The 26,536-nt window shown below is 41.4% G+C and overlaps 1 protein-coding gene across 2 annotated transcripts in view; it reads right to left on the bottom strand.

Moving 5' to 3' along the window:
* Positions 1 to 22,013, bottom strand: part of LOC134287582 (homeobox protein invected-like) — a 240,281-nt gene extending 218,268 nt beyond the window's left edge. For both annotated transcript variants that reach the window (XM_062849652.1, XM_062849651.1), the window contains exon 1: positions 19,886 to 22,013. In XM_062849652.1, the coding sequence (XP_062705636.1) occupies positions 19,886 to 21,266 (1,381 nt within the window). In that variant the 5' untranslated portion in view covers positions 21,267 to 22,013. The remainder of the gene's footprint in view (positions 1 to 19,885) is intronic.
* Positions 22,014 to 26,536: the final 4,523 nt, after the last annotated feature.

Raw genomic sequence — 26,536 nt, forward strand, 5'->3', positions numbered from 1 at the left:
CGTCCCAGGGCGAAAATTTCCGAGATTCCAGGATTTATTTTCCAAATTCTAGGTTTTCTATCTTTAATTTATATTTTTTTTATTTATTTTTTTTTATTCGGGGATTTTATCCCCAACAGTTCAGCTTATTGGACGTAGTGGCTTAATTTTCCCAACAGGGGAAGAAAAAATCTCCAATTCTACCTATCTCTCTATTCCAAGGGAAAAATCTTGATAGAGCCTGTAAAAAGACAATTGACATTGAAGACTTGTGAAACACTCGAATGCCAAGCACCACATTTCCAAAATTCTTTGAACGCTACGGATTTCTCTCGATAGACACTTGTCATCCCACCACAGCGAAGGCGGATGCCGGTGAATTGCCGATTCTGATATTGAATGATGTTAAGTAAGAGCACGGCGGATAATCAACTTGAATAAGAACTGATACTCTTCCATCGGCCCAAGGGTATCGATCGAACACTAGCCATTAATGATCGTATCCGCGTATATCCTGGGTTCGATTCCGAGTTGGTTCAGGTTCTTTTAGAAAGGATAATGTGTGAATCATGAAGCATTTCTTTATCAATTATTGACATAAAAAATCAGTATCATGAAAATTCCGAAACAAAACCATGCAATTCCGTTAGATATCCTGGAAGGAAAACCCCGGGGCGATATCTGGAAGGAATCTCAGCAGAAATCCCTGAAGGAATCTTGGGAGTAATCCATGCAATCTTGGAGTTATCTCTGAAAAAATCAAAAGGAATCCCTGAGAGAATCCTGGAGGAATCCCTAAAATAAGCCTTGCAGGAATCTCAGGAGAAAACTATTCCTTAACAGGAAGGATCTGAGAAGAATTCTTGATAAACCCCGAAAGGATTCCATAACAAATCAGTAAGAGAATCTCCGAGGGATTTTGAGAAAGAATCTCGAGAGAAGTTCCTAAAAGTCTTGGGCGAAATCAATAAATAAAATCCGTGAAGGATAAAAAAACGTGAAGAATCAAAGGACAAATACCTGAAGAAATGTCGACAGAAATTCCAGGAGGAATTCCAAAAAAAAATCTTGGTGTAATTTTGGAAGTAGAAACTCTCAAAAGGAGTCTTTTTTTATATCACAGAGGAATCCCTGAATGAGCGCCAGGTGGAAGGATCCCCGGAATTAATCACTGAAGAAATATCTCTGAAGGCATCCCGGGAGGAATCCTTGAAAATATTTCGAAACAATACTTGGATAAATTCCTTAAGGAACCCCGAATTTCACGGGAGAAATTTCTCAAGAAATCCCTGGAAGCATTCAGGAGTATTCTCCATAGGAATCACTAAGTAATTGTTGTGAGGAATACCTGGGTGAAGTCAATTGAGAAATCCCGGCAGGAATTGCTAACAAAATTCCAGAAATATTCCTGGAAGAATCCTTTATAGAATCTCTAAGAGTTATCTGAAGAAATCTTAGGTAAAATCCTTAAAGAAATTTCTAAAGAAATTCCGGGAGAAATCCACAGAAGAATCACATGAGAAATCAATAAAGGAGTCCCGAAATATCCTCAAAAGGATCCTGGAAGAAATCAATTGAGGAATCATGGAAGAAGCCTGGGAGAAATCTTTTAAGGAATAACCGGAGGAATACTTGAGAGAATTTCTTAACGAATCTGTAAAGGAATCCCTAACTGAAACCCGGTAATAATGACTGATACAATCCCGGGAGACAACAATGAAGGAATTGTGGGAAGATTTACTAAAGCCGGGAAAAATCCCTGAAGGAGTCCCATCCCTAAATTTCTGGGAAATTCCTAAATTAATCTCGGGAGGAATCTCTAAAAGGAATCCTGGGAGAAAAATCAATAAAGACATCCCGAAAACAATGAGATAATGAATCCCGGTAAAAATACGTAAAGCAATCCTTGAAGCAAACCCAACATGCATCCTGGAAGAATCCAGTCTAGGGAATAATACATACGTGAAAGACTCATGGAACGAATTCCAGAAGAAATCCCTAGAGGATACCCTGGGGGAATCAATGAAAATATCTCGGGAGAAAGTCACAACGGAATTCAGAAAAATGATCCTGAAGAAATCCTTGACAAAATCCCGCAGGAATCCCGAGGGGATTTATTGAAGTATCATCGAAAGAAGTTCTTGAAAATTTTCGGAAGTAATCAATGAGGAAATCGCGGGAGAAATCTCTGAAGGAAAACTAGGAAACTGTTTAATGAAACCCTCAAACTAATCTCGTGAGAAATCAATGTGGAATTTTTGGGACGATCGAGGTAGTAATCCCAGTAGACATACCTGAAGGAATCTCTGAAAGAATTCTGTAGAAATTCCTGAAAAAATCTCAGGTGGGATTCCTGATGGAATTCTTAGAAGAAATCCCATGAGGAATCCTGAGTGGAAACCGGGAGAATTTCATGGGAAATCCTGGGAGGATCCTCTTAGTGGATTAATGGATCATTGAAGCCTACTTTTCCGCTTCTCACCGCATCAAAACAAAAGCACCACCGTATATGGACGGTAACACAGTGACAGCAGTCGAGTTACGTCAAACACACAAGGCTACGGAGGCGCTATCTGTTCATTTCATAGCGGTCGTTTTAGTTATTTTAGTGATCCATTACAAGCGGACAGCCTTTTGGGATTCCTGGGAGACGTCCATGGAGATTTAACGAAAGAAAATGCTGAATATTTTCATAGATGAATCCTTCCGGAAGGCCCTATAAGTAGACCCAAGATATCCGTGCTCAGTGCCGCTTTTTCGAAAGATTTCTTACTAATAATTACATTACAGGAGTAAGTTTTACCAGACCCACATATTTGCAAAAAAATACCAAAATTGTTAACATTATCATATCAAATTAGTTGTTCAACAGCGCCATCTAGTGACATCTAGTTAAGATCAATTGAATAGAAAATTTACATGCATATGAACATTTCCGCCGAAGACACCAACTTCAAATTTTAAACCATGTGTCATCGATATGTAACTAAAACAAATTTATTTTACATTTTGAAATTAAATCTTAGCAGCCACATTTGCACCTCTTGTTCTGAACAACTTCGAATACAATATGCTGAAATACTATGAATATGAATATGACACTGGCCGGATATGGGTTAACTTAAATACGCTGGCTACGCTAAAACTCTTACCACATAGTGACGTGACATGCGACAACTTCTATGCCTTGAATCGAGGGAAATCAATCCTATAAAAGAAGAGGAGCTTGTTGAATCCCAAAGAAACCCCACCATAGCCATATCCTCGTTAACGATAAATAGTATTGTAGTCTGGGAAATAGACATATCCACCAGAAGCAAGAAACGTTTCACTGAGAGCAAATGTGTCACATCCTGTGCTGTGAATCAATAATTTTAATGAATCTGTATTTCTTGTAATGCTTATACAATTCCATTGTAGGACTTCGATCATACCTCGACCTTGTTAAACACATTAGCCATCGTCAGATATGATCGAATCGGCAAGAAATTGCTATGTGGATCAAATATACACTCCCGTTCAAAAGTTTGGGGTCATCCCCTCAAAAACATGTCATTTTTTTAGGCCCATATCTCCGCCAATTTGCGTCCGATTTCAAAACCCTAGGTATCATGCAAAAGATAATAAGTCAAAAAAAACTTTGAACATGATTTAAAAGAAACTTTTTCAAAAAATTTTGTATGTAAACTTAACCCAAAGTTGCCAAATTTTCTAAAAAATGAATATAAACTTACGGCAGTGTCGCTGGAAATTGGGTCGACCAAATTTTAAGATGAGAGCGGTAATATAACCCATTTTCTATTAGCTTTCAACTGCTTTTTACAGAGCTTTGGGGTCACTATCGTAAAACATGGAAAAGTGATTTGTTGATATCTTTGTCATCTGTCATTCAATTTTAATTCTTCTTGGCTTATTTGAAACAAAATGAATGATACTTACTGCATAGACATTGAACCACACATATTTGTTGAAATTTACATACTAAAACTTAACGTAAAGTTGCCTCATTTTTTGAAGCGTGGTAAAATGTGCTAACTTTACATAACATTTTTATATACAAAAATCGTTAAATACGTTAAGTTGAAGACATCAAACGTAAATTTAGTTAATTATCTTTGAAATGAGCCAAAAATAATTAAAATTGAACTATAGATGACGAAGATATCACCAAATCACTTTTCCATGTTTTACGAAAGTACACGAAAGTACACGAAAGTACGAAATGACATCAAGGATTAATTTACTTAATAACTTTTTTTCTAGATTTTTTAGCTAAGTTCTGTAAAAAGCAGTTGAAAGCTAATAGAAAATGGGTCATATTACCGCTCTCATCTTAAAATTTGGTCGACCCAACTTCCAGCGGCACTGCCATAAGTGTATATTCATTTTTTAGAAAATCTGGAAACTTTGGGTTAAATTTACATACAATTTTTTTTGAAAAAGTTTCTTTTAAATCATGTTTAAAGTTTCTTTGACTTATTATCTTTTGAATGATACCTAGGGTTTTGAAATCGGACGCAAATTGGCGGAGATATGGGCCTAAAAAAATGACATGTTTTTGAGGGGCTGACCCCAAACTTTTGAACGGGAGTGTATCACACTTTGTGAACCTTGTATGGCATACGTTACATTTAAAATCTATACAAAAGTAACCGAATACGTTTATAAATGTTTAGGCCTTCACTTCAAAATTATGTCAAAGTTCATAGAAAGTTCGACGAAAACAATACTCTAATCAACATAGTCTTATGAATTTTCCAAAACGTAAATACAAGCTAAGACCAACCTACAGAGCTTTTGTGACACTTGCAGATCTTAGAGATTTGTTGGAGCAAAAACAACGTACAATAATATCAATACAAGCATCACCGGTCTACCGTCGGGTCATAAACCACTTTAAATACATACCGGAACGAAAATCTACCATAAGATAGATCATCGGTTGCGTTTATGTATCTTCGGGCCATTACTTCAGGATTTTTTTGAGTATCGAGAACGTCCATCGATATCATGACTAAAAATGTTTGTTAGCAGATATAACTAGTCTAATGGACTCCAGTGACAAAGGGTCGCCGATACTGATTGTATTGGTGAAAGGTGATTTCTACCAAAACAATCATTGACCTAATTGATGCTTCCGTTTGCTGCGTTTCCACTTCCACTTTCGGGTCTTCCACGTTTTTCACCGAATCAATCAGGCCCAATCAAGCGTGTCTCGCCTATTTTCTCTCAACACAAAAAAATAGCGACCGACGACGACTGCCAGCCGTCTACCGTGGCACCTAATCAGCTTTGAACGTGAAAGCCGGATCATAACACACTATCATTCTTTGGTTTTTCGGAATTTGTTTGACGGCGTAGCGATTGTAGTGAGGCTAGAGGGAAGCCGCGATGGTGGTCGCTCGCTCGCTTGCTCGGAAGAATTCATCTTTTTATTCAAAGGAATTTCCGCCTTTGAGGGCTTATACCGTTGCGTCTGAAAGAAAAGGGAATTTCTGAATGAACTACCTCTTCCACCTAGGCCGAGACTTGACTAGACCCTGGCGGCGGTTCGCCAGAGTGAGAAACTGATTCGCTTTCAAACGCGGAGGTGATTGTTGTCGAGTTCAGAGGAGACCATAAAGTTGTACGTCTATTTTATTGCCATATATTGTACCCGGATTGGGCAGTAGGTGGGGATTGATGGAAAATCTAACAAGCCCCACCGATGCACAATCGTGAGATATACCTATCTAGGCGCGATGGCGATGGCGGTGGCGGCGATCAGGCTTTTGATCATCCGCGGCGTTGAATGGATTCCAACGCAATGAGAATATCGCCAGTGATTCAGATGTCCGCGTGATTCATTCACTCGCAGCCATCCGTCCGGATCCGTGTATGGTTCACCAACTGAGGTAGCGAATGAAGTGATTGATTTTCATGGGTTGCCCAATTCTAATAAAGCAATTATTCATAGTTCCAGTTCATAGCCAGTCGAAGTGAACGTAGAAAATGGTGATAGTAGAGAGCTCACAAATCCATCGGATGAAATTACCATACCACTTTGAGTGGCTTCCCAAGTGGCGTGAACAAAGCTTAGCGATTAAACAACAAGCGATTGCTTGCGTGAAATGTGACGATAAAGTTCTGCTCGAGTGTTGCACAACTACGCTGTCTAGCATTGCTTGTGATTACTATTGTTTTGAACTGTTATTGAGCTAGTTGAGCAGTCGTTGATTGGTGGATTAATGCGAAATAATAACAATTTTTTTTTTATGGCTAACGAACGCTTAGCACGAAAAAGACGTTAACAAGACTGAATAGGAAAAGTGCTCACAATTCAACAGTGGGTTTACCAAGATTGTGAGGTTGTATTTCATGTTGTTTGAAATTTTGTTGAAAAACATTGAAACAAGAAAATGGGAGAAGCTAGATTATTCTAGCTTCTTTCTCTTGGTCCCCACTGGTACAAAACTTCACAGCTTAGTATTCTATGAACACTTCCACAGCTTTTAACCGAGATCTTCCTTTGCCAATGATAATTTTGCATATGTGTATCGTGTGGCAGGCACAAAGATACTATGTGCTCAAGGAAGAGAAGGTAATTTAATGTATGAAAAGTTTCTGGACCGACCGGGAATCGAACCCGTCACGCTAAGGATGATCATGGGAAATATCTGTAAGTCGAGTCAAGTACAAGACACTGAAGACGACCTTACAGTTGAGGTCGAAATACGTATCTGTCAAAGGATGCAAATTCTTAGTGGAATTCAATGGAACAGTTCTTAACACGTTGGTTTACGGAATAGAAGTGGCAAATGAAGTTAAAAGGAGCTTAGGGCGTGTTCGGGGTTAAGAATGAGGGGGTTGGAAATATTGGGGTATCCTAACATTATTGAGCATAAGTCATCGAATCTACATGCATAAGTGGTGAGTTTGAATGAAATTCCTGCTTACACAGCCTCATGTAGCTACGCGCTGGCAAGTGATGAGTTCCAGAATCTCTAAGAGTTCCCTTGAATATAGGTCATCAGATCTACAAGCGTAATCAGTCTTGAATCCGCCTGAAACGTTTGCGAAACACATTAAAACGCCTCTAAGATCCCCCTGACGATCACTTAAGAGCAGTGACACAAAATGTATTTTCGAAAAGTGTAGGCCCCCTAAACCCCCTCAAACCCTTTTGTAACGATCCTATGACCCACCGAAATCCTCCAATATATGAATCCTCTGAAATTTCCTGAAATGGCTCCGTAGCCCCCTGAACCCACCTGGGACCCCCTGTAACACATATGAGAACTTTTGAAACCTGCGAAAAGCCACTCAATCTCCCTTGGACCCTCTGAAACGCACCTGATATCCTCAGAAACTCCAGAAAGCGTCCCAGTAACCCAAGTAACAATTTCATTGCTCATTGGTTTTGTTTGATTTTTATTAGGGTTTTATTACAGCAATAATTTAAACCCATTGATAAAATGTTTTATAGTATACTTGAAGATATCCATAAAGGCCGATTTTAAGAGTAAACAAAACTTTCCGATTTGTAAACCATCTGGCAATAATTATTACCACAATAAAACTGTTAAAACTCTCAACAGAAGGCGATCCGTTTGATTAGTAACGACATCTGTTGGTAGAAAAGCAGAACTACGACATTTCTAGGTTTATTGCGGTCATCATAAAAGTAAATCAGACACGAATGCCACATAAGTGGTAAAGTGTCTTTAATAAATATTAATAATAATAATAAAAGTAAACTTGCTTTCGTTTTAGTTTCGCTGATTATGGTTGTCGCCATATTGGAGAATTAGCTAACGTGAATGGAAAATAGTTAATTTTGCTCAAATAAGCAATGAATTGATTTCCATTACATGCTCACATAAATAAACTCTCTCTGCTGAGTTTTCTTGTGATTCGAGATAGTTTTACTAAATAAACAAATTGATTTATTTCATTCCAAGATGATAATATTCACTATTTTTGAAGCGCATTAATTTTATGATTCTGCCACCCCAATATTCACGGTAAAATTGAATGCGCATAAGCCTTCCAACACAATAACAACTAAAATATTACTTTGAAATGACCGCTTCTACTTACGAATGTATCGTCCTGAACTTTGCGTGCCATCGTAGAAGCTTCTCTGCATCTTGAGCTGTCATAGTTTTTCGATCAAAAAAACGATCAAATCTGACTATAGGTACATGTCAATGGTTGCTCCTCCGTGATTGATCTGAGCTGGTACCAATTGTACTGAGATCCAAATGAGTAAGGGCTGGATCAATAACGGTGCCGGCCACGTCCTCATAGTCAGTTGGGAAAGGAAAGGAATGTTAAAGTGTGCTGGTTGTTGCTACTAAAGACCGAGATCACCTCTGCATCCCCACAACCAGCACGGTATTTGTTAGACGGAAAGGATGGGAGATCTGGGAGTCACCGTTGGGTCGATGATGCGATCCATGGATAGGGGGTTATTTATAGTGTTCGTAAGGTGATAGATTGTGTGGTGAATAAGGTGAATAAGGTCAAGCGGCACAGCACGTTTTTGGTTGCATAACTTGCAGGCGTTATATACATTGTGCTGTGAGTGGAAGTTGGTAGGGAGGGAAACGACTTTTTTTTTCAATTCGTTTCTGGTTCTAGCGATGGCTATGAACATATGAATATACATGAGTTGTGTATGTAGCGAAGAGATATAGAGAGAGAAAGTGGATAGAAAGATACAAAGTAGGATGAAAGGGACGGGCCAGGGATTGAACCCATGACCAAGGTTTTTATATATTGTAAGGTTGAGCATGGCGTTTAGTTTGTGGAGAAAAGCAGAGGAAGCAAAATTTCAAAGGAATTTGAGGAGGCAGGGGATTTGTTTTCAGAATTTCTCACGGTGAAAAAATAATGGCCGCTCAGCCAGTTTTGAATCTAAGACTACGAGTGTAGAATTAGCATTTAAGTTAAAATACACGTTAATAAAAACTAAAAAAAAATCTAAGACTACCTTAGAATATATAAATACCTTGCCCATGACCTTCTGTATACGAATCAGAAGCGGTAGCCACTAGATTACCAAGCCCGTCTTGAGCTGTCATAGTTTTTGTTGAAAAAAAAAACAACAACAATCGAGAATGGGAATTTTTTCTACTAGGTTTTAAAACGGTTTATTGCTACTCTTAATGCGGTTTGCAAAACCTCTCCGACAGTGGTCCACTTAGCCGGAAGATGCTCTTAAAGAGGTTATCAAGAGGTTTTGATGTATAAATCAGTTTTATTGTGAGTTTTATAAAATTGGTCATGAAGATCTCTTGTAGAGCCGAACAAAACTTAAAATGTTACTTGGGCAAAGCCTGCTGCTCAGCTTAGTGTTCTATGAGCACTTCCACTAACTGAGGAGGCAGAGGAAGCTTGCCAATGACCATTGTGTATGTGTGTATCATGTGGCACAAAGATACTCTACATCCAAGGATGCCAAGAAAATTTGCTTTACGAAAAGTTGCAGAACCGACCGGAAATCGAACCCATCATCCTCAGCATGGTCATGCTGAATACGCCTTTATAGCTGTGGGCCCTAAAATAGAGCTCACTTCGAAACAGGGTGGCTGTAGAACGATTGGAGCGAAGGGTAATCGAGTTTTTAGCATTCTAAATTCAGTCTTACGGCTATGTAGATGTTAATTAAACGAATTCAAACTAAATGAATGCTTTCTTTGAAATACACTTAATTGAACAAAACTAGACAACCTTTTGCTCCAGTGCAATCATTAATGCATGACTCTGAGAGCTCCTACAAATGTGAAAAGTGCAAAATGCAATTACGCTCAATGGGAAATCGTACCACACCATTACTGGTCGGTCAATTAATGATCGCGAAAAAAAAAGTAAAACAGCCAGTCGGTGGAAAAATGCGCCCTGACCAGAAACCAGAATCTCTGTCGGCACCGGTAAAGACTGACCGTTCACCGGTGGGGAAAAAAACCAAACTATGAAAAATTAATACGTCCTTAGAGCGAGAGTGTTCGCACTATTGCCATTGCTATTGTAACTGTGTGTTAAGTCGCTCCGCACGATCGTCGCCACCGCCAATAGTGGAGAGCAAAATGGTTGTTTTAATTACGGGCTTTTATGTGTTAATTAAATGCAGTTGACCCCGCACGCACACCCCTGGTCACCCCCACCTTCGATCGCAATCCACCACCTAGTGGCGTCAGCTCCGGGAAAAGAAATTAATAATTAATACTCAGTCGCACCACTACCAACTGTGGTATAATGGCGTGCGCGCAAGGCGGCGGCGTGAGGAAAATTTATGCAACAAATAGGATTGCGGTAGTTTTACAGATAGTGCTGCAAAATGATCCGCGAAAAGTTGAAAGAACCTGCAAATTAACCACATCCAGCGGCAGTTCTGAACTTCTCCAAAAAATACTCTGGGCTCTCTGAAAGCGTCATCGTGATCAGCATATCATATTTCTCCCGGTGGTGGAGCGGTATATGACCATAAAATCGCGAGCACAACTTTAGCGTACTTAATTACGTCTAAATTATGTGCTGCAAATTAAAATAATGACATTAAAAGTTGCGGCCGGCAGGCTAAGGGCGGGTGGAACGTGGAAGGACCAGTACGGAACCGGTCCCGGGTCAGAAGCAGTTTCATGATGGGGCCCAGATGAGGCCATTAAAGCGGAAAAGTGCAACCGCAAATATATGGGTTTCTTGCTTGCCATGGGCAGTGGGTTTAGGTCGTATGCAACATTCTATTGCACAGTTGTGGCGGGATTACCAGACTTGAGATAATGGGACGGGCGTTGGAAAACGCGCAGCTCTTCCAGTAAGACCATGCTGGAGGTGGCTGGGTATAAGTTCAGGTTCGGGAAAAGAACTATGTATTCGGGTTTCAATTTTCTTTATTTTCAGAGATGGAAGGTTTTCTTGTCTGACATTCGATATATGAATGCAAAAATAATAAATCGATAATAATATCACTTGATGATTAGAAAAAACTGAAATGCCCATGGAACGAATCGAGCTCTGTCTCAGTAAAAATGTAATGTGAGTCTGATGAAATGACAGGTTAATTTTCATTAACTTCAAACTAATATGTATTTAAAAGGGTCGCATCGCAGCAGCCAATACAATCGAACTTATTCCGTCATTACAACTTTGCGCAACCACAGGTGTGATTATAATATATTTTATAATTCCTATGTGTACTACACTTGATGTGATTGCCAAGCTGGCATCAATTTGGTCTTTGTAGATGAACCTGTGGTGTGTCCATACATGCCATCATGGATCACAAAGTAAAGCTCCTAAAAGCTCAGCTGACATTTTCATAAAATCCTACTAATTTGTTATTTATCAGTCAAGAAATACGACTTGTTTCCAAGCCAATTACAACAAATTTAATGCTATTCGCTGTCCATATTGTGGACGACATAACACAATTTCTTTTTTTTTTTCCGAACCAAAAAGCGCAGATTCTGAATCGTTATCCAACTCAAACAAGGGAAATGATAACAAATTGGAAAAAGATCTTGTCCTGACTGGAGCTATGGACATCAGGAGTATTAACTATTAACCTTAGAGGAAGACGGGGTTATTCAACGCCCAAGTCTCGAAATGTATAACGTAGACCCGTAACTTTTGCGCTTGATTTTTTTTATTTGTCTTGAAAATTTCAATGTTAATATTGCTCAAAGATTCAAACTGACGTCTTAATCCGCCTTCCCCTATTATATACTATATCAACAGTGCAGTGAGAGAATTACTGACTAACTACCATACTAACTACTAACTACACCATAGCTGCACACCGTGTGGCCCGCGGTATGATTGATGAAAAACGTTGGCTTGTAGAAAAGCTAATTTGAATGTTTTCCTTTTTCAAATATGAAACATTTTGAAAGCAAACTTGACAATAAAATAGAGTTCATAAATATTAATACACTTATTTTGAGATTCTTACAGATTTGTGAAGAAATATCAAATTCTCGACAAGAACTTTGAAATCGTTGTGAATCTTGGTATCAATGAAAAAAAAACCTAGATTATTCCACCTGGTGGTGATAGTGCCTTTCTCGTTGAATATGTACTCAAGATTTTTCCGTCACCATAAGCCGAAGTGTACCTGAATCCTGAGAACTGAACTCATCGGATTTGTTACGAAATTTTCTGGAGGACTCTAATTTCACCTTAAAATTTAAAAATTTATTGGGTTATTTATTTGTGCCCTTCCTCAAAATGTTGAATTCCGACCAAAATTTTTCAAGGGGGGACCCCTCTTGACTTAAGAGAAAATCGAAATTTGTGTCAGCCTTATTCAGAAAAGTAAGAATTTATCCAAGCCATAATTTGGAAACTTAATGATGGCTCAGATTCCAACGTTATGTAAACGTATAGGCTGAGCTGACAAATATCAAACCTATCAGTTGACTGTTTGACCACCGTCACTAGCACTGGATGCCGATCATTATGAAGACATTTCGGCAAACAAAATTCTGCACACTTTAGCCTTTATTTTATTATCATTGGTTATACGATTCATATAAAATTTGACAAAAAAAGTGCGAGTAAGTGAAATTTCACATAATAAAACCCATTGAAATTTCAACCGTGTTACAGAGCGCGAGGATTCAACCAGTAGCATCAAAATTGTGCGCAGTAATTTAAGACGCAAAAGGGGATTGATGGTATAAAATTTAAATTTACAACGTTGATCCATCCTACTGTATAATTATGCCTCAGGAATCTAAAATGGTTTGATTTGAAAAGATCTCTAAAATTTTTACCAATATTTTCCTTTTACGTATATTTATCGCTTGCATCGATTTTGTTCACTTTCGTAATTTCAGCGATGCATCCAATCCTGATTTTGCAACACTGCCGGTATCTTAGGTGTGGTTAGAGACTATTTTCTTGTTGCCCGTTTATCTGGTTATCGTACATTTTTCATGATTTGATGTTTCTTATGCATGGGTTTGATTCACTTTTTTAATTGGCCACTTCTGACGGGACACCTGGAGCCGGTTCCGGAACACAACCTGTTCAAATATGTTATTTCACAGAGAACAGACATCCAGGCTAGAACAAATTTCATTCGGAAATTTGTGTAAGGATTTGAATCTTTACTTGAGTAAGGTTGCAAACCAATACACGATGACAACACTAACGCCACCAAACACCATATTGCCACAGTCAGTGGTGAATTGAAACATTTCAAGTGGTGAATTAAATTAGTATGGGAAATTAACCGATTGCAGCGCCACGCTATTGCCACTTGTGTTGCCGATTTCAAATGGCCGTTAAATTCCTTACACAGCTTTGGAACTGGACTTGGATGTCTGTTCTCTGTGGTTATTTGTGGATTGTAATTATCGGTGACAAATATCGGAAACAGCTTGTTTAGCGCGACGCATTTCGACCTACTATTCTTCGGCCATCATCAGACAACTTCGTCAGTTTAATATATAAGCAGTTCAGATATGGTCTGAAACTATTTTCCTGCTTACCGTTCATCTGGTTATCGATAAAGCCGCTAGTTTGTGTATCGCGTGCATAGGTTTGGTTTAGTTTTAAATGGTCACTTCTGAGGGGACACCTGGAACTGGTTCCGGAACACTACCGGTTCAGATATAGTCTGAGACTATTTTCCTACTTCCCGTTCATCAGATAATCGAAAATGCCGTGGTTTGATGGGTCGCATGCATGGGTTTGTTGCATTTTCATATCTGGCCCCTTCCTGGGGTACCGCTCTGGAACACCTAAATGGCCATAACTTCGGAACGGCTAGACCAATCTGAACCATTTTCAATAGGAAACAATGGGACTAGATGCCGCGTCGAATGAACCATAGGTCGTTGAAATCGGTTCATATTTACTATCCTAAAACGAGGTAACCTTTTTGTACACATACACACACACATACATACACACAGACATCATGTCTGATGAGCAGATTTATCCCCCTATGGTTTAGAAGGAAAAAATAATCATCTCAACTCGTCGAGCTGAGTCGATTGGTATATAATACTTGACCCCTCCGAAGGCTCTATTAAATTTTACGCCTAGCCTATAAAGCCTTTTGGTACACCTTGGTGTACGAGAAAGGCAAAAATGAAATTAAACATCCCATGGTATTGTACCAACTTTTGGAACCTTCTAAGCAGAATACCCTCTTCAAATGAGTGTAACCAGTTTTGTACCTTTTAATGCCGCCCTCTTTTGCTTGTCCTTTGATAGATCACTTTTATTAAAATGTTGTAAACAACAAGGCCAGTAAATGTCAAAATCCAATAAAAAATCAAAACAATGCAGTGCCCCAGGCCCGTGCACATGATAGACGGCAAAGGAGGGGTTCTCTTTACTTTGGCAAAGGGCGGAGGGGTGCCTAGTGCTTAGAACAACGGAAATGGGAGGGGATTAACCCCCTAAAACCACTCCCTTGTGCACGGCCTGGCAGTGCCCTATAGGGTACTGCATACCTGGGTAAGCTTTCGCTGCACATGTGGAAATTACTGTGGGATCCTGGTAAGATTGCGGTGTAGCTGCCGGCTTAGAATAGCACTACGGAGCCCCTCTTCCGGGGGTAAAAGTCCACCAAACAGGGAACCCCAATGCAAGGTGTCAGGCGACCCGTGCTGATGGGTGAATGGTTGAGGGGGTTTCAAAGATGCTCGACCCTCCAGGAGTTCCTTTCTCGGTTTCTCCAGTAATTTCTTCCAGGATTCCTTAGAAAGCACTTTATGAGATTCCTCAAGAGATTTATATAGGATTTCTTTAGAAGTGTTCACAAGGATTCTCCAAAAGCTTCTTCTAAATTCCCAAACAGGATTCCCAAACGAGTTGCTTCTGACATTACTCAAGTAGTTCCTTATGGGACTACTCAAGGAGTTCTTCTCCCTTCTTCTGGGATTTCTCCGAAAATATTTTCTTAGACTCCTCCAAGAGCTCCTTCATGGGAAAGCATCCACGAAGAATGGAATGGATGCTCGGAACGAATTTATTGGGGAATCCAGGAACTCTCGGAGAATCTCAAAAGGAATTTCTGGAGAAATTTCGGAAGGTATTCCTGAAAGAGTTCCTGGAGGAATCCTGGATGAAATATCTTCAGGAATCTCAGAAGAAACTTCTGCAAGTATCCAAGAAATTTCTCCCTGATGAATCCCTGAAACAGCTCCTGAAAAAAAATCCCAGAATGAGTTCCTGGAGGGGTCTCGGAACAATTACTTGAACGAATCTAGTAACAAATTCCTGTAAGAATCTCGGAACTCCTGGATGAATCATAGAAGAATTTTTTGGAGAAAACCGGGAAGGAATATCCTGAAAGGACCATTCGGAGGTATCCCGGAAAAAAAAACTGCTAGAGGAAACGAAGATGAAACCTCTTGAGAAATCTCAGGAGAAACTCTTAATAAATCCCTTAGGAAACTTCTAAAGGCATCCTACATAAACCTCCCGAGGAAATTGCTGAGGAAAGCGTGAAAGGAAATCCTGGAGGAATCCCAGAAAGAAAATCTGAAAGAATCCGAGAATTTTCTTTAGCAACCGCGGCTGGCAGTGCCCCATACATAGTTTGCCGGGACAGCTACCTTTTCATAAATAAATCCGTATACCTTAATAAATTTGAAAACTTTCAGCAAGAAATATTGTACGGATTCTTATTTCTGTTCACTTTATACGTTTAGAGAAGAATATAACTCTTATAGAACCCAAAATCGAACTCACATACTAACATTCTACCGCTCATTGTTATACCGTGGATAGTGTGGAAAATCCTGAGTAGAAGAGAATACCTAACAAATATTTTTTTTTAATCGTAAGCAATTTTTTTCAGCAATTCAAAAAAAATACATAATAAAAAATGTTTTCCACCAAATTTTCCACTGTTGAGGAACATTGGTTGAAAACGTCGGAAAAACTAATTAGGAAGTCCGGAAAAATTCAAATAAAAATATTTTTGTATTTTTTTATATCGTAAGTTAATTACCATACAAAAATGGACTGAATTGGTTAAAAGCCAACAGTGAAAATGCATTGGGCGTAAAGTGGCTGGCACTGTGTATAACGAATCCTGACTGTAGTATCAATTAAAGTGGTTAGAATTTTATTAAAATCGGCTAAGTACGTTTCACAATTGCAACTTCCATGTATACTATTTTGACTGTACAAATGTTATTACTGTTCCTATTCTTATCTAAATTTGACACTAGGGGGATTTACTTAACAGCGTAAACTGCTGATTAAATGTTATCCTGATAAAACATCGCGATCGCCATTAAGTGGATCCTGGGCCCGGTCGAGATTGAAGAAACGTTCGATTTTATGGCAAAGGAACGGAAGGGTGGGAGAACTACTCATCGATGTCAGCTAAAGAAAACTCTTCAGCTGTCGTTTTTAAAGCTCGGTGACGTCGTTTCGCGGCCGTTGTTCAGTGGGTGAGTTGTGATGTTTTCAAAAGAGTATTATAATTATTTGCTGCTGCAAGGCTATTGTGTGATGATCAATTCTATGCAGCCGCGAATGCTCTTGTTAGGCTTCTACTCAGCAATTGTGTGGACAAATGTAAACATGGCGAATAATGACAACTATTTCCGTAATAATTAGCGAAAAAGCCGTAACCAACCTGATTGAGTGACAGGCGTAATTCCATTCAATTCCAAACGAACAAAAACAAGAATAACGCCTTCTACTCCTTTGTTTTGTTTGGAGTTTTGTTTACGAAAATGAAAGGCGAAACTGAAATCAACACGAAAACACGGCAATAGTAGAAGGCGAAACTGAAATTAAAACGTAAACACGGCGAAAGCAAATGGCGAAATTCTGTCAAAATCATAAACAAGGCCAATGGTAAAAAGGCCGGGACAGCTAGCTTTTCATAAATTAATCCGAATTCCTTAATAAATTTTAAAACTCACAGCGGAAAATATTGTACAGATTCTTATTTCTCTGCACTTTATACGTGTAAACTTGTAAAGAAGAAGATAACTCTATAAACCCAAAATCGAACTGGAAAAGGAACAACGGCCACATACCAACATTATACCGCTCATTGTTCTACCGTGGATAGTGTGGAAAATCCTGAGTAGAAAAGAATACCTAACAAATGGGGATTTTTTTTTTAGAAATCGTAAGCCAATTTTCTCAGAAATTCAAAAACAAATACATAATGAACAATGTTTTCCACAAAATTTGCCACTGTTGAGGAAAATTGGTTGAACAAGTCGGAAAAACTAATTAGGAAGTCCGGACAAATTCTTATAAAAATATTTTTGGTTTTTTTTATCGTAAGCTAATTACCATCCAAAAATGGACTGAATTGGTAAAAAGACAACAGTGAAATTGCATTGGGCGTAAAGTGGGTGGCACTGTGTATAACGAATACTGACTGTAGTATCAATTAAAGTGGTTAGAATTTATTAAAATCGGCTAAGTACGTTTCACAATTGCAACTTCCATGTATACTATTTTGACTGTACAAATGTTATTACTGTTCCTATTCTTATCTAAATTTGACACTAGGGGGATATACTTAACAGCGTAAACTACTGATTAATTGTTATCCTGATTAAATATCGCAATCACCATCAAGTGTATCCTGGGCCCGGTCGAGAGTGAAACAACGTTCGATTTTATGGCGAAGGAACGGAAGAGTGGGAGAACTACTCAACGATGTCAGCTAGAGGAAACTCTTCAGCTGCCGTTTTTAAAGCTCGGTGATTTCTGTCGATTCGCGGCCCTTGGTCAGTGTGGTCAGGTGAGTTGTGATGTTTTCAAAAGAGTAATTTAATTATTTTCTGCTGCAAGGCTCTTGTGTGATGATCAATCCTATGCAGCCGCGAATGCTTTTGTTAGGCTTCTACTCAGCAATTGTGTGGACAAATGTAAACATGACGAACAATGACAACTATTTGATGCTATTACACTACTAGCCAGCAGCCTAATTAACTGATTAAGCAAATTTTGTTAAAATAAGTTTAAACTACTTGTTCCACTGTGAATCATATGTGGAATAGCGGCAATTTTTTACTACTTCCCTTAAACTTTTGTTCGTTTTGTTATTAAATTATAATTCTTAATTTGATGAACAAAAGTGCTGTTTTTACAGTTTGAAATGCTTATTCGCCATTTTGATCAACACGAACTCTTGCTCAACCATAGGCACTTTTGTAGAACATTCGTTAAACTGGCATGCTTATTAATGGTTTTGAATTGTTACTTGGGAACTGTTATAGTAATACAGTTACCGGACCGCGCAGTCTTGTTGGTTTCTGGAACGGTTTGTTGGGTTTCGACGACAGTAGGTTATTAGCTTATGGTCCTTTATTCATCATGATGGGGCTGCCATCTTAGGTACTGCTTCCGGTGAAGCATATTTCATATTCAGCCGCTGGATGTCGGTACATACTCTGCTTGAGCACTTACATGGTGAACAAACCGTCGATTAGGTTAATTCTCAATTTAAAATAAGCATTAATTCTTCCAGAAGTGTGTAAAAGAATACACAATCAATGTATTCAGCTAGTTATTGCTCCTGATAGTATAGATATAGATAAATGTATAACATACAAAAATCTCTGAAAGCCGGCGCATGTGCAAACACTTTCTTTACAATGTTGTACTTCTTGCAACGCTGAATACTTTTGCGTAAAGCCCTTATTAAGCTGTCAAGCTGTAATTTTCTCAACATATTACTCCACATCAAATCAAAACGCTCACTGTCGTTGGGCAAGCGCCATCTTTTATCAGCTGACGTGAAGCCGACAATTAATTCAATAAACTTAGAGCAAAGCATAGCAAAATCGCCAACCGATCTGATGAGAGTTTAGTTTTGCTTAGCGTCCTCCAGAACAACACATCACAACAAACACCCTAGTTTGGTGTGGCGTTTATCTTATCGTATGCCTCTCACACGTTGATTCGCCATCCTGCCGGCTGCCGCCCGCCCGGCAGCCCACCACCATCAAATTCCGACATCTCGTGTTTTCGAGAAGTGTGTGCAACCAACGCGCTGGCTGGCTGGCTGGCTGGTGAGCAGTCAGTGCAACGCTACATCATGTTCAACCGCTTCGTCTCTCTGCCAGCGCAGCGCCCCACCCCTGCCAGCCAGTACAAATCGAACCGAAGCGATTCTCTGCATCTCCATGACCGACCCAGTCGACTGCACAAGCGCGAAAAGGGGTCGCGGAAGGACCCAGAGACGAGACGCACAGTATGTGTGTGAGGTAAGTGATTACAACTGACACCGAACCGGTCAACCGATCCGTCAGCTCAGCAGTGGATCAAAGGACGGCGGGCGTTGATATCCGAGAGACTCCTAGTCGGAAAAACTGGGCTCGGTGCAGCAAAACTACTTAATTTTTCGACGATCTATGCAGCCCGACACTGCTACGGACTGGTCAATGAACGCCGGAGTCGCAGCAGCAGCCACAGCAGCCATGACGACAACCGAACGAAGTAATTGCTGTAACCGGAGACATCACTTTTATTGCCACTGCCAGCCGTGCCGTGAGTGGTCTAGCCCGATGCACACATCACCGGAGAAGCGTGAACAACGGGACACAAAACAACCGCTGCTCATCGGCAGTTTATGTTGTCACATGAAGATGATCTGCCTCGCGAGTCCACCCCTGACCTGCTGCTGCATGGGCACCGCGCGAGTGACTCGTTCGGGTTTTCATTTTCATTATCACATCGTCAAGTAGGTACTTCGCTAATCGTACCAACGAACGACGGACGAACGGACGGACGGCGGCTGACTGGCAAAGGGTCATCAAGCCGAACGGAAACGAACCGTAGCGGAGAGGAATTTTCGTTCATTCCCTCATTGTCCGCAAGTTCTGGTTTTCATTTTCAATTCGCAGAATCAAAAGCTGGTCATCAGCCGTGCGGCAGGAATGTCAGTCAGTCGTCGATTACTGATGATCAGCAAACAACTCACCTGAACTAGGACGATCGCTGTATCGGGTGCAGTAGACCCAGGCTGGCCATACCATGGGCCCTCCAGATGATGACGAACTGCTTCCACCGCTCGCACTACTGCTGCCACTACCGCTGCTGGTTTCCGCGGCCGTCTTCCCGCTGGAGGACGACGGAGACGTGGGCACTTCCAATTCACTTCCACTAGCACTTGAATTTAGACTTCTGCTGGCAACACTGCAACTCGCACTGCCGCCATTGGTAACGAGGGCCGTCAGATCCATTGCGGTAGGCTTTTCGCCAGGAGCCGACGGCTTTTTCGCAAAATTTTTGCCACTACGTTTCAGCGGATCGGTTATGCGTCGGCCGAAATCGGCCTTCAATATGTTGTCTATGCTGAACTTGAGGTTTTGATCGTTGAGGGCAATGTTGTTATTCATTTGGAGCAGGTGAGCGGGGTGCTGCGGTGGAGATTGGGAACTTTCCCGAGAGGTCATACTGGCTAGGCTTGCGGGGGAAGTTAGCTTGCTTATGTCACTGTTGAGATTCTGGGTTATTTGAGAGATGGCGCTCAAATGCGAGTGAATTCCCCGAAAGGACGTTGAATCTGGCGGAGATTGAACACTGCGCTCATCGGACCATCGGTGGCGATCGTGGTAGATTTCACCGATGCCTCGTATATGCGGCCGGAAGCCGATTTTCTGTTCTTCCGTAAGGGATGCCCTGCCAGGACTACGATTGTCTTGTATTCGGGCGACTAGCCCAAGGGCTGGGTCCAACGGTTTTGGACTTAAGTTGAGACCTCTCGCAGCAGCAACAATCTGCATCTGCTGCCGCATCAACTCCTCAGCGTAGAGTTGTGAATTTCTAAGGAACTCTTCATGCAGCCGCGTTGGGCTCGGCCGCATCAACGGAATCTTCATGTAATCTTCCGACGGATCCTTGGAGCTCGAATACCGCGAAGAATCGTTACTAATTTCGTCACCCATTTCAACATTATGCCTCTCGATTAGCTTTTCAACGTCCACGGCAGCCATTCGTGAATTTGCACTAATTACACTCAGTTTTTCATCACTGTTCATAGTTTTTTCTTCTAGTCCTTCTTGCCCTACCGACAGTTCACTATCGTCACTACAGCAGCTCATGCGATCGTCTTCACGCTCCTTCTGTTGCACCATCATCAGCGACTCTGGACTCGAACGTGCTTCACTACTAGCCACATCTGGACTGCTGCGGTCCGTCGGTATCCCGATTGTTCCGTTTCCGTACACGTCTTCTCCCGGGTGCTTCCCCAACAACCCAGACATCATCAATCCTGCGGTGGTCTTTGCCAAAGCTGCCGCCGTCGTGGCCTTCAGCGGCAGCGGAATCAACGGCAAATTGTGTGACATAATTGTAGCCATTTTACAGCATTGCACCGTCAAGCCTTCACAAAGCCGTCGCTACCGTACAGATATTGCACTCGTGTTTCACTTGCTTTTCCAACTATCCAATTGGAACTCGTTCACGACACCCACGCAAAGTTTTCTTCCAACAGGATCGGAGAAGCCAGTCCGCTCGGCGGCTCTGTTACAGAACAATTGCGACCCAAAGGATTATCAGTAATTAAATTCGCACCGTGTGTCACACTACAACGTTGTATTCGCGGGTCCCGACCGACGAAAGACGAAACCAGAGGCAAAGAAAGGTTGTGCAACCTTTCCCGACCGAGCTAAAAAAATCGTTATTATCGCCTGTTACTATTTCACCCCCTTGCGTACAGATTCACGCACACTACACTTCCGACCCTCGTAGATTTGTACGCTACGCCGCTTCAATCGGGGACGTAGGAAAGTGCGGAAGGGGAGGGTTACAAGCGCGAATCAAACCGGCAGCACTTGACTGTGAATAGCGGCGGCGAAAACGGTCGTTCCATCACGGTATACGTTCACCAACTGAGGCCCCAACGAGCGTTCTCAAGTGGTAGGCGTTGCACCGCATTGAGCGAGCGGATAAGCAACATGCTGCTGTGGGGATACCAAGAGGCGTGGCTTAGCCCTCATTGGTCAACTGCGACCGTTCGTAGGTGTGCGTGGGACTTGCACCGGTTGATTGTACGTTCGCTCGGGAAGAGAAGAAAGGGAAACAAAAGAGAATAAACCTCGCACACAACGCTTCAAACAAATCGTCGTACTCTCGCGATTTCATTATGGGGCACACTCACACATTCACGATATCGAAGCAGCGTGGAAAGGGTGAAACAAAGCGCACAATCTTGGCATTTTTCCGTCATAAAGCAAAGTGCACGATAAGCATAAATACATATGCAATTAGTCCTCGCTCTCTTGCGTTCACGCTTTCTCGCTCTTTCACCTTTTCAGCGGAACCCGGAGAAAAGCAGAATTGGGAATGTGGTAATAAGCCTTCCATCCCCTGTCCCTCTTCACAAACTCCGACGTATTCTAGTTGGATTCGGATTCCCGCTGCACCACCACCACCCTCTTCCAACTTGACTCGGCTAATAAAGCCGAGCGAAGGCGATGAAGCTTTCATGTGAATCACCACAAGCACAACCAGTGCTGTGCAATCCAACAAAAGGGAGCAAAGAAGAACGGACGAAATGAAAATGTTTCTCTGTTTATTCAAACATTATGAAGCATTTATGTTATATGGTTGTTCTCCCTTTTGCTGCTCCCTCCGCGCTCCGCGACCGGTGGAGCTGCGCTTGTTCGCTAAAGCGATGTGATGTGATTTTCTCGGTCTCCCGGACTCGTTTGGATCCTGAATCGACCAAGGGGGGTTGGAAAGAGTTCGGAGGTTTTATCGCGTTGAAGAACCACTTTGCGCGCCTCGTTCGTTCTTCCGCCGTTCCTCCGCCGCATGTTAGGTTAAATAAATGTTTCACGTTTGTCCGCGTCCTCTCCGCTGGTTTTCATCCCCCACCCCTCGCTAACCATCTAAATTGCTCGAAAGGAGCCGATGGGGCTGCTGATGATCACGATGATGATGACGACGATGATTATGATTAAGATTTGATGTGTATGAAGTAGAAAACACGAGCGCGAGGAGAAAGAAGTCACCGTCGGACATGGACTGGTTTTCACGATTCAATTTCGAAAAGTGTTTTTGCGTTCCGGCGAGAAAATGTCATTTTTTGAGCTGGTTTCGATTCAATGATGGTCGAAGCGAAGTTTCACAACCGTTTAGCGAGAAATCGATAATCACGACATCGATTGAGACTCCATGTTGCGTTATTTGTCGAATGAATTCTACACATACATTAAGTCCAACAAACCAATTTGATGAGTAAACATTGTGACTGATTCTCACATTATCGTCTTTTCGAAGCGCAATAGATTATGGATCAATTTGAGATGAAGTGATAATTTGATCTTTTCCAGACGCTAGAATTTTGGCGAGTTACTCCAATCGTGGACGACAGTGAAGTCCAAATTTTCCGATCAATAACACTCAAACTTAGGTTCTTCTTCATTTTCTTATTTAACTATATTTCTACTGGATTTAAATACGTCTCTTCATATTAGTGTTACATACATACATCACAATTAGGATACCACATATGACATAATCAACAATAGTACACCACAACACTTGGTTTGTGGCTGCCGCTCTCCATCCTCGGTATCGCACAACACCCCCAAATCACGCTTCATCTGTTCCGTCCATCGTATTGTCTGTGCTCCACGCCTGCCGGATCAGTAGCGAACACCAACTTTGCAGGGCTATGTCCGACATTATTGCTGCATGCCCAGCAACGTGTTCACCATAGATTGCAATGAGCTTGTGCGCAGGACGAAAGATGTCCAGCCCCTAACCTCCAAGAGATTGAAGAGGAGGTTGGCCGGTTGAAAAACAACAAAGCCGCTGGAGCAGATCAACTACCAAGCGAGTTACTAAAACACGGTGGAGAAGCACTGTGAGAGCACTACACTGGGTCATTATTATCGCGCGATCACACTACTGAGCGCTGCCTACAAGGTACTATCTCAAATTTTATGCCGCCGTCTATCACCGATTGCAAGAGAGTTCGTGGGGCAATATCAGGCTGGATTTATGGGTGAACGCGCTACAACGGACCAGATGTTTGCCATCCGCCAGGTGTTGCAGAAATGCCGCGAATACAACGTGCCCACACATCACTTGTTCATCGATTTCAAATCGGCGTATGATACAATCGATCGAGAACAGCTATGGCAGATTATGCACGAATGCGGATTCCCGGATAAACTGATGCGATTGATCAAGGCGACGATGGATCGAGTGATGTGCGTAGTTCGAGTATCAGGGACACTCTCGAGTTCCTTCGAATCTCGCAGAGGGTTACGGCAGGGTGATGGTCTTTCGTGCTTGCTGTTCAACATTGCGTTAGAAGGTGTAATAAGAAGAGCGGGGATAAACACGAGTGGAACGATTTTCACGAAGTCCGTTCAGCTGCTTGGTTTCGCTGATGATATTGATATTATTGCTCGTAAATTTAAGACGATGGCGGAAACGTACATCTGACTAAAGAGTGAAGCCAGGCGAATCGGATTAGTCATTAATGCGTGGAAGACAATATATATAACGACAAAGGGCTCCAGGAAGGAATCGCCGTGCCCGCCACTATCGACGGTTATGAATTCGAGGTGGTTGAAGAGTTCGTGTACTTGGGTTCACTGGTGACCGCCGACAATAGCACCAGCAGAGAAATTCAGAGGCGCATTGTGGTAGGAAATCGTGCTTACTTTGGACTCCGCAGAACTCTACGATCGAATAAAGTTCGCCGTAATACGAAGTTAACTATCTACAAAACGCTGATTAGACCGGTTGTCCTCTGGGCACGAAACATGGACTTTACGTGCAGAGGACCAACGCGCCCTTGGAGTTTTCTAACGGAAGGTGTTGCGTACCATCTACGGCGGAGTGCAGATGGAAGACGGAACTTGGAGCAGGCGAATGAACCACGAGCTGCATTAGCTGCTGAGAGAACCAACCATCGTCCACACCGCAAAAATTGGGGGGGGGGAGGGAGTGGTCGAGCACCATTAGCAATTTTTTTACCTAATACCTAGCTGAAGGAATCCCTGGAAGAATTTCTGAAGCAACATCTGAAGCATTTCCTGATTTCTACAGAAGCAATTCCTAGAGATATCTGTGGAGAAATACATGGATCAATTCCTGGGGACATCCCTGAAAGAATTCCTAGAGGAATGTCTGATTGTATTCCCGAAAAATTCTAGGAGCAATCCCAAGAGAAATTCTGGGAGGAATCCCTGGAGGTTTTTCTAAAGAAATCCCATGAGAAATTTCTAAAGAAATTCCAAGCTGAATTCCTGCAGAAATCCCTGAATAAATTCTTGGAGAAATTGTTGGAGGAATTACTGTAGAAATTTCTGGAGGAATCTTTAGAAGAATAGCTGGAGCAACTCTAAGCAAATTCTTCGATAAATTACTGCACAAATTCTGGGATAATCCCTGAAGACATCCCTGGAAAAATCGCTGACACCATTGATAGAAGAATTTCCGGAGGAATTCCTGAAAGAATGCCTGGAGGAATTACCGGAAGAATGTCTGAAGGGGTTCCTGGAGGATTTCCTGCAAGAACCCCTAGAAGAATATCTAGAGGCATCGCTAGAGAAATCTTTGGAGGAATTCTTGAATTCTAAAGGAATTCTTGAATTCTAAAGGAATTCCTGGAAGAATTCCTGTAGGAATACTTGGAAAAATTCCTGTAGAAATACCTGGAAAAATTCCATGAGGGATTTCTGAAGGAATTCCTGGAGAAATCCCTGGAAAAAACCTTTAATTAATTCTGACAGGAATTCCTGGCGAAGTTCCTGATAGAATGTCAGGGGAATTATCTGGACAAATCACTGGAGCAATTCCTGGCGAAATCTCTTCAGGAATTACTGGAGGAACCACTAGAAGTATTCCTTGAAGGAACACCTGAAGAAATTCTAGGTAAGGACTGAAGGAATACCTAGAGCAACCCATGAAGAAGTTTCTGGAGGAATCTCTGATTGAATTCCATAAGTAATTCCTGGAGAAATTTCTTAAGAATTTCAAGAGGATGTCCTAGTGAAATTTCTGTAGGAGTTCCTGGAGGAATCCCTAAAAGAATTCCTGGACAAACTCTTGGAGGAATCCCTGAAGCAATTCCTGGAGGTTTTCTCAGATGAATACCTGGAGGAATGCCTGAAAAAATTCTTGCAGGAATTCCTGAAGTAGTTCCTGGAGGAGTCTCTGGAAGAATTACTGGAGAAATTCCTGGGGGAAACCCTGACACAATTCCTGGAAGAATCTCAGGCGGGACTCCTGAAGGCATGCTTGGAGGAATTCCTGGTGCAATCCCTGAAGCAATAGGAAGCAATCAGTGAAGTACTAGATTGAAAGAAGTGAGCTAGATTTTTGTATGGTAAGATGATCAATTCTCCATTTCTGCAAAGAAGTGGTGCAAACAGCGTGGGCGTTATGATTTCTTGTCTAATTTGATACTGTTTGAGCAAAAGTTTGGGTAACTATGTTGTTGAAGTTGCTAGAAATAAACAATACATCAACACAGTTACCCAAACTTTTGCTCAAAGAGCATCAAATTAGGCAAGAAATTATTATACCCACGCTGTTTGAACTATTTCTTTGCAGAAATAGAGAATTGATCATCTCATCATACAAAAATCCAACTCATTACTTTCAA

Source organism: Aedes albopictus, chromosome 2 (genome assembly GCF_035046485.1).
Source record: "Aedes albopictus strain Foshan chromosome 2, AalbF5, whole genome shotgun sequence".
Lineage (NCBI taxonomy): Eukaryota > Metazoa > Arthropoda > Insecta > Diptera > Culicidae > Aedes > Aedes albopictus.